General features: G+C 39.8%; 2 protein-coding genes across 3 annotated transcripts in view; one reads left to right on the top strand and one right to left on the bottom strand.

Moving 5' to 3' along the window:
* LOC102078550 (uncharacterized) overlaps positions 1 to 7424 on the top strand; it is a 65430-nt gene extending 58006 nt beyond the window's left edge. For both annotated transcript variants that reach the window (XM_019360573.2, XM_019360572.2), the window contains exons 54-65: positions 630 to 709; positions 791 to 920; positions 1082 to 1272; positions 1402 to 1492; positions 1619 to 1748; positions 3261 to 3448; positions 4267 to 4428; positions 4514 to 4650; positions 4923 to 5065; positions 5152 to 5246; positions 5502 to 5775; positions 6881 to 7424. In XM_019360573.2, coding sequence (XP_019216118.1) covers positions 630 to 709; positions 791 to 920; positions 1082 to 1272; positions 1402 to 1492; positions 1619 to 1748; positions 3261 to 3448; positions 4267 to 4428; positions 4514 to 4650; positions 4923 to 5065; positions 5152 to 5246; positions 5502 to 5775; positions 6881 to 6966 — 1707 coding nt within the window. In that variant the 3' untranslated portion in view covers positions 6967 to 7424. The remainder of the gene's footprint in view (positions 1 to 629; positions 710 to 790; positions 921 to 1081; positions 1273 to 1401; positions 1493 to 1618; positions 1749 to 3260; positions 3449 to 4266; positions 4429 to 4513; positions 4651 to 4922; positions 5066 to 5151; positions 5247 to 5501; positions 5776 to 6880) is intronic.
* A 137-nt stretch (positions 7425 to 7561) lies between these two features.
* LOC109202694 (lipopolysaccharide-induced tumor necrosis factor-alpha factor homolog) lies at positions 7562 to 9928 on the bottom strand. Its single transcript, XM_025907718.1, has 4 exons — positions 9100 to 9928; positions 8924 to 8953; positions 8655 to 8787; positions 7562 to 7719 (listed from the first exon to the last, which is right to left on the bottom strand). Exons 2-4 carry the CDS (start codon positions 8946 to 8948, stop codon positions 7611 to 7613), a joined length of 267 nt encoding a protein of 88 aa, XP_025763503.1. The 5' UTR covers positions 8949 to 8953; positions 9100 to 9928; the 3' UTR covers positions 7562 to 7610.
* Positions 9929 to 12777: the final 2849 nt, after the last annotated feature.

Below are 12777 nucleotides of genomic sequence, written 5' to 3'. Positions count from 1 at the left end.
ATGAGACATCAAATGAGTAACTAACAATTGTTTAAAACACACTTAAAACAATATATACATACCCTGTGAATCGGGTTATATATATTACACCGTAATTCAACTGATCAAACACACACAAACCCACACATGTGCAATAATACTAAGTGCAATACTCTTTCCTGACAAAGTTGTATTTTTACTCAGTTGTATATAGAATTTGTATTCTATTTTTATCCTATTGTATATTTTATTCTATTTTATTCTACTGTATATAGTATTTTATTTTATTCTATTCTGTACAGTTGTGTACAGTATTTTATTCTTATTGTATTCTAATTTTTGCTATATAGCTTTTGCACTCTCCACTTCCTGCTGTGACAAAAACAAATTTCCCACGTGTGGGACTAATAAAGGTTATCTTATCTTATCTTATCTTAATACATTTTTGAACAAAGACGCAATTTTTGCAACGTTGCAGCTGCACACCACCACAGTAGATTAAAGTGCAGACTTCCAGCTTTGGTGGAGAAGGCAAAATTACAAAAATGCATTACCATCCAACAAATCATGGAGCTTTCTTACACATGTTCTCTGTCATAAACAAGGACGATACAAGGTGCTAATTATTTTGACTTTTTTTTTATCAACAGCTGACCTGCATGTACACTTACATTAAAGACGATGCTGCCAGCTTCAACCTCTACCCTCCAGATGTTCTGCTGTATTATGAGTAAGAATCCTGTTTGTTTGTTCTGAATTAAAGCTGAATGGTGGATGCTACAGCTTGCCACACTTCTGTTTCCTCTTGCAGTTACTCACTGGTGCCGCAGGGCAGCTGCAGGGCCTATTTCACAGAGCTGGGAAATGCAAACTTCTCTGTCTTCTCTGCAGCGCTCAGCTACAAGCGCACTGCCCTGTTTGAAAATGCAAAGAGCTGCCTGGTGAGTCTTTGAACCACACATCACTTCTTGAGCTCTAAAAATTAGATTTATTAATAATTGCATGAATTATAGCATAAATCACTGGAAATAACTGTCATCACACTAAGGTTTTCTTTAATGTTTTGAGCTGAAATGAATTTCTGTTTCTTTTATTTTCAAAGGGCATAACAAACACAAGCTTAACTAAAGATTCAATATCAGTATTGGGAAACATGTGCTGCATCCTGGATGCATCCTACATCCTAAACTCAGATTCATCCATCTTGGAAAAACTCAAAGCCTGCCCCAGCCTCACTTCTGCTCAAGCAGCTGCTGTTCAGGCTCGAATGATTAATGGCAACACAAGATCTGGGTACGTAAAACGCTTCACCGCTGTGGCAGATTTTCATTCCTGTTTGTTTGTTTCCAGATTTACATTTTTACTTTTGGCCCTTTGTGTCCTTCAAAATAATAACCACCGTCCTGTTTTCGTGATAACCAGAGCTCCTTCAGTGTGGACTGAGCAAACTCTGAAAGACCTCGGGATGCTGTCTCTGTATATGTCTTCAACCTTCTATGGTTACTTCAACACTGTGAGCAATACATGACCGCACACATTTATATTTTTTGATTTTGTTTCCTGTTTTTTTGCTGGACTGATAAGTGTTAACCTTGTTCTTTATGCGCCTTTCTTTCTTTCCCTTTGTTCCTGTGAGCAGAAAACAAAGAACAACTACTTGAGGTACTTCCTGGGTGTTCTCAAGGAAAACAACGTGGACAGTCAGAAGATCGGGGAGCTGAAGAGTGCAATAAGGATGTCCATTCCGGATGAGTCAAAGCGATCTACAGGTTGGTTTCTTTCTGTCAACTGCTCGGTCCATGTATTACAAGAGGGGTAGGCAACCTTTATGATGATGAGTACCATCTAAAATTTCCTCAGAAGTCAATGTGCCATATAATTAATTGCATTAGCAATAAATGTAATAACGCTCTATATTAACAGTTAGAACGTGAATGTGAGAGTGAATGAATAGTGGAATTGCTTTGGGTGCCTAGAAAAGCGCTATATAAATGCAATCCATCATTATCATTATTATTATTATTATTATCATCAACAATGATAAAAAAATAAATTGAGCCAATATGGCATGTTTGTTAATACAGAGATACACATGTTAATGTGATCTCTGGTCTCCCACTCAGAGACACAGGTCTCCGAGTGTCCAGCATTCAGACGGCTACCTGAGGACACTCATGTGAGATATCTCACACAGATATGTAGAGCCCACAACTGTCAAAGGCATCTGCAATGTTCTGAAGGCAGTTAAACTTGTCAGGTAGTGATGTCCAGCAGGTAAAAATGCAAGCTCCATGAACACGCACAGCTGTGGATACCAGTTGCATTCATAGTTCTGCAAACTTTGACCCCCACAGAGTCGAGGTTTTCAGTTCAATCAGCTGCATTTCAATGTCGCATTAACTCAGCCAGTTAATGCGAGACAAATCCAGCTGCTCATTAAAGCTTTCTGATAAAAGAAAACATTGGTCCATACACCTGAAAGTCCCAAAAACCCATTGTGAATTCTGTCTCGAGTCTACGGATGAATCCATGTATTTCCGTGGTGCTGATGCTGCGCTGAGCGGACAGCTCCTGAAGCATTTGAAGTGTTGGAATGTGGAAAGCTAACAACATCCCTCTCGACCGGTAGGCTAAGTTATTTTTAGCCAATTACAAGTTGAATCTGGTAGTTGGGGTTGTTAGCTAAGATACCGCCATTGAGAAGCGGCACAACTAATGTGTCTATGCGAACTAATTTGCGATGTGCACCGCTGGCCCGGCCATTTATTTTTTAATGCAACTTCTCAGATTAATTCACTGTGTGTTGTGCCCAGGGCTGGACTGGGACAAAAAAATCGGCCCGGGCATTTTGATTAGAGGCCGGCCCACCAGGTATTAATGTCATAAAGCCTTTGAATGAAAACAAATGCTGTTGTGACAGTGATGTACACTGTCTTGTTGGTATATGTATGATTTCTATACATTTTACGTCAGATAAAAACTTTGGTTGTAAGATGCAGATAATTATTTAATAAAAGCGAGACATTTTCATGAGTTATTTTTACACATCTGCCAGCATCTGGCCAATCCACCACCTTTCTTTGTTTATACCGTTACTAAAAAAGAAAAAAAAAAATCATCGGCCCATAAAAAACGAAAAAACACCAGTCCAGCTATGGTCGTGTCAGTTAACCCTTCGCGTGCCACAGCTGGTACGTGTGCCCAGGGTTGCTGACCCCTGTATTAGAATCTAGAGAGAATTTACTGTTTAACCATAAACTGTTTCTCTTTCTGTGTTTCAGCCACTGACTGCACTTTGGGTTTCATAACCCGCGTGACTATCGTTAATCTAACATTCCCCTTAAACTATGATATAAGTCAGTTCACCAGCTGCCTCAATTCCACCATTGTGAAAGACAACTTGGATGCCCTTGTTAGCCAGGTGCAGCAACAGAACTACACAACGATTGTTCTCAGCAAGTTGCGACAGGTAAGTGGCAAAAAACTCCTGGAGCCTATCCCAGCTGGCATAGATAGAGAGGCAGGTTAGGCCCCTCCTGAAGGGCAGGATTAACACAGAGAACCATTCAGAAACACATAACACATATTCAGACCTACGGTCAGTTTAAAATCACCATTCAAGCAAACCCCATGCATGTTTTTAGGCTGTGGAAAGAAGCCAGAGAACCAGCACAGACACAGGGAGGGCATGCAAAGTCCACAGCACTAACCACTTCCATTTTTTAAGCCTAAAGATTTTAACTCTGTGACACCATGTGTCATATTTAATACATGGCTTTTGTGAGTCTTTAAGACCTCAACATCACCAGGTCAGTTTTGTTTCTGCTGATAAACCTAAATAAATTGTAGAGAAATGTCAGATTAGCAAAGATGATCCAAACGGAAGGTTCAATAAACACTCCACTTAAAAAAAAAAATATATATATATATATATATACATAATTTCCTGGCATTTACCTCATGATTCAGGCTTTACAAGGTTAAGTGACATTATCAGCATCTGACTGAGGTTTCTTCTCTCTTGGTCTCTTAATTTTTGTGACTATTTATTTTTAAAATTCCACAGAAACACGTGAGGAAGTTAAATGATTAGAGTTTACAGTTTTTGCTGATGATCTTATAGACGGTTAAGCGTGGGTCTATACTTCTCTTTCAAACCCTAAATCCTTGTTTTTTGTTTTTGAGGTGTTCTTGCGTTGTTTTGTTTGTTCTCAGCAGTTTTTCTCTTTGAACAGTTTGCTATCTAAATTTGAGTCTAAATATCTTCTGACTTTCCCAAATTTATAGGCTTACAATGCCAGCGGCATCATCCCAGAAGATCAGGTTCAGATCTTAGGAGCAATGTCCCGTAGTGCCACTATGGCAGACATCAACATGTGGAGTATTATTCAGATCGACACACTCGCTTCTTTGATGAATCCTTCAAATGGACCGTGGGACCCGGTTCTGGTGAGCAAACAGAAGAAAAAATCTGAATGTGAGCTTACTTTACATGCTTGTGTCTTCTCACCAATGCTTGGTTCTCCTCATCAAGGCCAAAGCCATCATCTCCAAGTATCTGAGTGTAAAGGGGAACAGTCTCAGCAGTGTGGCACTCAACACCATTGGAGGACCAAACCTGTGCGCCCTGGATGTTGTTGCTATCAGGAACATTTCGGTTGAAAGCATCAAGTAAGGCATCAGAGCTGTGACTGTGCATGAGTGTGTGTGTGTTTGGAGGTTATTTTTACATGACATTAGCAGCAGGTAATATCTGAAAGGTACTAGAACATGTTGGCTAAAGGTCTGTCAGGGATCCTGCGCTTACAAAGGCAGGTGAACCCACATAAATCTTTAAATTATTATTTAGATAACTAGAAAAAAAAAGTCTGATTTAATGATAAATAATGTTATATGATTTCCATAAACTCAACACACCATCCCTGTGTTTTTATCTCTTGCAGAAACGCCAATGCCCTGGACATATCCAGCTGCACCACTGAGAAAAAGCAAGAAGTGTTCGCCCTCGCCTATAAAGCATTTATCCCAGTGACCCGCTCAATCTCTATCTCCACTTCCACTTACCAGCTCATACAATCTTACCTACGTAAGCAAACAAACCCACATTCACAAAAAAACATCATTTAAACAGCTGAAAGTTAACGTACCATTCATTTTTTTCCCATCTTGCAGCGGGTGCAGATCTTGCGTTTATCCAAAATTTAGTGTCTGCCAATATCAGTATGGACCTCCCGACCTTCACTGGGCTGCTTCAGAGTGTTATACAGGTCAGTGCTGCGTGTCTGCACTTTGAATTCTGAATTTTAGACTAATTTTGAAAAAAAGTTTATTTATTTATATATTTGTGGGGTGGGGGTGGGAGGGTCTTGCATTATAGTTCCTCAATTTATTTACTTCACGCAAACCATTGGACAGGCCTGATAAGTTTTAAAACTAAATTGTACATTTTTTTTCTGTTGAAGAATAAAGTAAGTGTGTTTATTTGCTCATAGGATAAAATGTGTCTGCTCTGTTCTCCATAGAACCTGACTGTTAGTGATGTTAAAGGTCTTCTTGGCACCAACCTCCCACTTTTGACGTCGTATGAAAATGTGACAGTGGTGAAAACCTGGATCAGTTCACAGTTACAGTCCGATCTTAATGGTCTGGGAGTGGGGCTTACAGGAGGCAAGGTTAGCACCACCACCACCACTGCATCAGGCGCAGCATCAACAACAACATCAGGGACAACTTCAACAACAACATCAGGGACAACTTCAACAACAAAATCAACAACTGGATCCAACAGCACCACGGGTAAGTATTATAAAAGGTAGCATGGGGTAAAACATTCAAAGAACAACACCTCAGATAAAGCAGCAGTACCACATTTCAACACTTAATATGGCACACTGTCCGCACATAGAACAGACTTGTGCAGGAAGAGTGTGGGTAGGAAGGGATTTGTGTTGATCAGGAGTACAAGAAATAAAGGAAACTGAAATAAAGCATGAAAACATGAAATGTATAGCTAGCAGTTGACCTTCTGCTGCAGATTAAATCTTTCAATTCCTCATTTTAAGCATTTTTGTCTCATATCCTGCTGTTTTGTTACGAGTATGTAGAGATCACCTTACATTAGAAGCACTGACAAGAAAAAAACAAAACAAAAAACACACTGGTGGTGAAAGGGAACTTGGTTTTTACTTGCGAGATCTGCAGTGTGATTAATGATGCCAGCATTAAATACAGTAAATACTTAATATTTTCACATTATAAAAAAATCCCAAGTCAGAAAAACTAGTACAAGCGCGCACTACAGCACTGAATACAGCAAACTTGACATATTGATAGTGTAAAGATCACAACTTGATATGAAAAATGAATATATTAAATATTTGGTTGACTACATACCACTGCTGTGAAATGAAAATGATACGTTTTTAAATGGTGTTATAGGTGCACAAACACTAACCATTGGTATGTGGCTGCTAGGCAACATGATGACAACAAAAGACCTGATGTAGATAAGAACCTTAAAGGGTCTGAGCTGTGCCTGTGTGGACATTATAGTTGCTAAACTCCTGATCATGTAGGAATTTGCAGACAGACAGAGATTTAGTGTATCATAGTAAAACTTTCTTTATATATTTTTAATGATAGACAGTTGTTTTGCATACTATGCAAAATATTGTTCTACCTTTAGACAGAATTGGACCATATAAATAAATAAATTATAAAAGATGCTTAAAAAGAACTGGCAGTGATTAATCGAGCAGTTTCAGAGTTTTCTAAAAAGCCCACTTGTTGAGGCTTTTGTGCGGTTGATATGCTAGTGTTCCACAAATAATTCAGACAAAGAAGTTAAATCAAGGGCAAAAAGTTTTATTGGTCTCTAATGTGACTGTACATTTCTTTCCAGGCAATGCTCCTCCAGTCCGAGGCGCTGGCTTCTCTTTCTTCGCTCTTCTTGTGCTCCTCATCACTTCTCAGTATGTTGTAATGTAAAGACAACTTGTCTCATGGAAGATTATTGGAATATGAAGTGTAAAATGGTAGATAACTGGATAAAGGCTTGAAATAATCTTTTTGTTTTAATTTATCACTAATAGAAGGAAATAATGTTAAACAGAAGGGCATTTGCTTCCTTCCTTGTAACGCTCGCTATGAACAAAATAGTGTAGGTGCAATAAGACAAATTGTAAATGATGTATTTTTGATTACTAAATCTTCCTGAAACCTTTTCATAAACTATTTCTAAGGTCATATTTTTGCTTTACTTGTTTTCTATTTTTTTATTGTTCCATTTAAATGAAGATTGTTAAAAGGGTGAGGATTTAACAGAAAAATGACAGGTTCGGGTGACGGGTAACAGTTTTCATGATAGTACTTTCTTTATTCAGTCTTACTATGAAAATGTATTTGAGAGATTAATAATAAACACATATTAAACAGCCTTAAAACAGTCATCAGAGCTCGTTATTTGCTTGGTGTCAGTGTTTTAATATTCAAAGGTTTCATATGTACACCAACAGCAAATTAGTCACAAGATTATCAGTTATTCAGTTATAAGGAAATGTTGATTAGTGTGACCTTTTGTAAGTGTCTTTTATTTGCAAAATGCCATGTATAAATTGATGCAGGTCTTTGAGTTATAAGCGTTTATACACCCCAAGTACAGTCTTGCAGACAGGACAGGTGTGCTTGGCATCCTTCAGACGGTCCACACAGAATGGGATGAGGCAGCAGCCTAAAACAAAGCTGGAAATGACAGCAGTGATGATCAGATTTATTTACTCATATCCTTTTTATTTTCATGTTTTTTAACCTTCAAAGATTCATTCATTCATTTTCAGGACTATCTCATGTAAGGGATATGATGTCACCATATGAGGACATGTGGCAGCAGATATCATATTTAGCAGATAGTTTAAGGACTAGTCATGCTGGCCCACTGGTATGATGCCACAGCTGTGACATGGGGTTTTTTTTATAAACCCATAGGAACACCAGTAAACATGCACAATCCACAGCAGAGGAATCACCTTTACATCACCCCGGTTTTCAATGTGTGGTCCTCACTTTAAAAAAATATTGGCACACCAACAGAAGCTTAATAACTAAAACCAAATATCTCCTTCTTCTTTCTATCACTGCACCACCAGCTGTGTTACTGTAGTGCTTTAGCAATGTTTTTATTTCAGTATTGTGCATGTGGGCATAAATTTCAATATGCACATAGTGGGAAAGTAATTCTACATTACTCAATAATTTAAGTAAAACAACATTGAAGGATTGATCCAACTTGCATATCTCTGCAGCTGGAGGCTGTTAGCTTAGCTTAAACAGCTAATGCTATTTTTGCTCTCCCTATGCATTCATGCACTAAACAACTAGAGGAATTACAGGAAAGCATCCTTTAAGATGAAATGAATAGGATCAGACTAACACCAGATTCCAGCACCAACACTGATCTAAAAACACTGTATCTGTGAGAGCTCAACAGCTTGACAGATTAATACCATCTCTTGCTAAAAACTCACTGCAGTGACATTAATCTTTAGTCCAGCTTTTGCATGTTTTCACTTCCAAACAGTTTCCATGTGGTTTTCCAGCCACACTGTGAGGAGCTGTATGAAATCTGTAAAATTCTTTTATTGGCATGGTGAAGCAAACGATGCTTGAACTCTTCTTACCCACAGAAGAAGAGCCCTCCGCAGAAAAGGTAAGTGAGCAATCCAGCAGCGTAGTCCACCTTGGAGAGGACTATCTGATGGCAGTTAGGGCAGGCGATCTGAACTGGGCTGTCTTCCAGTGGACCGACCGTAGCTGCAGAAAAACAAAGATAGAGAGCACCAAAAGAGCAAATGCAAAAACAAATCAGGTTTTTAAATAAAATCACATGAAATTAGAGCTCAGCTTTAAGAGTAACAACATAAATACAGATTGTATGGCACAAACTCACCAACAGGAACTTGCGCATTTGCCATTTTTCCTGTGTACACACATTAAAAAATGTGCATTTCAACATAAAAACTTAAGAAAAGCTGTCCTAAATTAAAAAAACAAAAAACAAAAGTCTGAATAACAAAAAGATATTCAGTGTTAAACTTGATCATTGAGTTAAAGCAGAGTACTTACAGTTTTGGGGGACAGGCTGTGACCACAGAGAGAAGAGGTTTCAGGGCAGAGCTGAAAGAGCTACACCTTCACTGTCAGCCTCCTTTACTTAATAAGTCATGAGATCCTGGGACTCTCGGTGTGATCCTCACTGACCCATCCCAAACCCAAGTAATTTTATACCCTTTTTCTGACTACCATCAGTGTAGTCTTATTCCTGTGTACATGCAGTTCTGCTGCTACACCAATAACTTGGTGTAGTGTTGTAGTATATCTGTAGTGTATCATATCTGCTGCGAGCTGCAAAAGTATGCAGCCAGCGCTAAACGATGCAAAAAGATATGGAAGAGACATTTCTGAGAGGACTGCTGCACCCAACCAGTAACTGAAGGCACATAATCCTGCATTCAGAGTGAAATTAGCAGCACATGTTCCTGCTGCTCCAAATTAGATGAGACGTTTAACCATTGGTGAGCACAGCAACGTTGAATTCATGCTCATACAGTGTCTTATCTGTTCTGCATTTGAAAAGCCACATTCTAAAACTTGTGCAACAGCATCATTTCATGCCAAATGTTCCCTTACACGTCTGGTTGTCTTTGGGAACTGAGAGAATTTAAATGCAGATTGAATGTGTAATAAGTAGGTAGATGGAGCGAGAAATGAAAAATGATCAGTTGTTGAACAGTTATTGAAGTAATGTGATCAAAACACATGAATGATCCCAGATCTCGGACAAATATGGATTTAAAAACAAACACTGGATCCCAAATTTAGAATCAGTCATGTCCAGTTTAAACAGCAGTGGAATAAATGTGTTACAGCATTGTACAGATTAACCCCAGGAAACACTGACAAAGGCTTTGATTGAGTGATTGATTGATGATACTTTATTCATCCCGAGGGAAATTGGGTTAAGGCTGCCAGCCGTGCCAGCGCCGTCTTACCCTCCGACCATACATACATTACACAAACATCACATGGGGAAGACAGGTCAGAGGGGTATAACATGGAAAAAGCACAACATGAGGAAAGATAAGGAGAAAACAATAACTCCCCCCAGACTGAGCTCCAACAGGGAGATCAGTTTGAGAACAGAAAAAAACACCTCTGCACATAGCACATGAAAAAAACTCTAATACACCAAAGAAACACATGACAAGCAACAGGGATGGGTAAAGGGTGAGAGACAGCCAATGTAGACAGTGCATCCGGGCCTGCAGCCTGTGCCCTGGTCTCCATGATCCACCATCAGCATCGGAAGGGAATAAGCGTCGAAGGCGTTTGGAGGGGGAGGGGGGATGAGTGTAAGTCTGCATGTGTATATATGTCTGTGTGCGTGTGTGTGTGTATGTCCAGAGTTCAGCTGAGACAGTGTCCTTCGCCCTGCCAGGCTAAGTAAACAGTCTTCCAGCCAACCCAGGTGGCCTTGCATAGAATGGGAAGAACAGTCGAAACACAGTCGTTATCAGGTGTAGTTGTTCAGCTCCAGCCTTGAGACCACAGCTGGCGCCAAAGGGATATCCGCATGAAGTGAATACAGATTTTGGTGTTTTTTACTTTAGTGCGAACAGCTCATATGAATTTCAAAGCTGTTCTAACGTCCAACACTGGTCTCTCAATCTCCTGTTGGAGAGCTGTGAGCTTCTCCATGATGTTATCAAACTTGCGCTCCGTGATGTTGTCATTCTTGTGCTCAAAGAGCCGATTCTGAGAACTCACGACCGCAGTGAGCTGCTCCAAGATGTGATCCAGTTTGCACTCAGTGGTGTTATTCTGAGTATTCACGGCAGCCGTAAGCTTCGCCAAGAGTTTATCCATGCTGCCCATTTTGAGAAATTCACGCCTCGTCCCATCGTTTCAGTCCCAGCGGGCAGCCTTGTGGGGGTTTGAACAGCCGGTTCCGCTTTCTTAATTCTTCGATAAGCCAGGGCCAAGCCAGCTCCGATCAGCAAGAACCCTGTTACCATGGTTCCGAATAGGTAGATATCTTCAGCACTCAGGCTCACCCGAGGAGAAGGAGAAAAGTGCGACCGCCTTCGTCAAGAGCAAGAGAGGAGTTTAAATTAAAAAGTAAAGACTTTTAAAGACTTCAGATTTGATCAAAGTATATAAAAACTAGAAATATCTCAAGAGGAAAAAGCAGAAATAAATGTCTTGATTGAAGCACACAAGCAGATCAACGTACCTCTAAATCATACCAGGGTCTCCAGAAAGAGAAAGGTCGATCCAAAGAGGGAAAAAAAGTCATCAACTTTTGGGAAAATACAGGGGAAAAAAATCCTAGGATATGAAATTCCTAAACATGTACTAAAGCTTTGGATAATAAAAGATGATGTTTGTGTAAATTTTTAGTCATTGCTGATTAAAGAAAACAATTTTATTAGATCTGACTGTATGACATACCTGCACAGAGACAAAATATCGCAGCAGTGTTTGTAGTGTGAGCTATAAGTAGACCAGAGTATCAGTGCAATCAAATACACACACCTTCAATTAATCTAACCCCATCACAGCCATTGATGGAGCAAATGTGACACACAAAACCACTTCCAAACCAGTGCAACTTCCACAACAAACATGGAGATGAATGGATGCAGGCAACATTAGTCCACCATGTTACAGGGTCATTGCAAGACTTTTTTATTTTTCAGCTGTTCCTTTGCAGATTTGCTGCTGTGCATGGGATGGTTGCATGGTCTAATATAGGCAAAGCTGTAGTTGTTTGGACACATGGCCTCATATTTGACTCTAGAATACTTTGGTATACAGAGGGGTTCATGGTCTACTGTGACTGCAAAGTGCCCAGGTCCTGTGACTCTATAATGAGCCCAAGTTATCACCCTCCACCGTCGTGCTTGACAGTTGATATGAGGTATTTGTGCTCATTAATTTTCTGTTTCTGTGCATAATGGCCAAACATCAGGTCTTTGGTTGTTCCAGAAGTCTTGTGCCTTGTTCAGATACAAATTTGCAAACCTAAATTTGTTCCAAACAAGGCGTACTTGTTCAAGGTTTCCTAATTAAACTGTGTCAGACTTTTTAAAAACTAATTTAACAATCTAAGTGACAGCTATAGTCTTAGATGTAACTCCTGGGGTTTTTTAGCAGCTCCTTTTAATATTGCACTCTGACCATGGGCCAAGGTTGCTAGGATGTTCACTCTTGGGAAGACCAGTTGATTGTTTTCTACAGGTTTTCAATGCATAGTGATGAACTAGTTTGTGTGGAAAGTGCCTCATAACCTTCCCAGAATGCTGCAGACCAACAAACTGCCAGACGATCAGCTTTCACAGAGGTGCTCACACTTGTTCATGATCAGTCAATCAAGCAACTTTGATCAGCAGCGCCCAGCTGCTACTTACCTTCTTATTTCCTATAGAAGCAGTAAGGATGTAGTTAGTTTCCCCACACACTGCTTCTCCATCTTGGCCTAATTTGTGTTAAATAATCAATGAAACAGTGTCATATGTCACGTGTTGTTGTTCATCTAACATTTTAAGTCCTATAAAGGACCACATTATTTTATTTATTATTAAGTCGTGGCATGGTGGTTAGCACTGTTGCCGCACAGCAAGAAGGTCCTGAGTTCAATTCCACCATCAGGTCGGGGTCTTTCTGTGTGGAGTTTGCATGTTCTCCCCGTGTTTGTGTGGGTTCCCTCCGGGTACTCCGGCTTCCTCCCACCGTCCAAAGACA

Source organism: Oreochromis niloticus, linkage group LG6, assembly GCF_001858045.2.
Source record: "Oreochromis niloticus isolate F11D_XX linkage group LG6, O_niloticus_UMD_NMBU, whole genome shotgun sequence".
Classification (NCBI taxonomy): domain Eukaryota; kingdom Metazoa; phylum Chordata; class Actinopteri; order Cichliformes; family Cichlidae; genus Oreochromis; species Oreochromis niloticus.
This window is presented reverse-complemented; position numbering and strand designations above follow the sequence as displayed.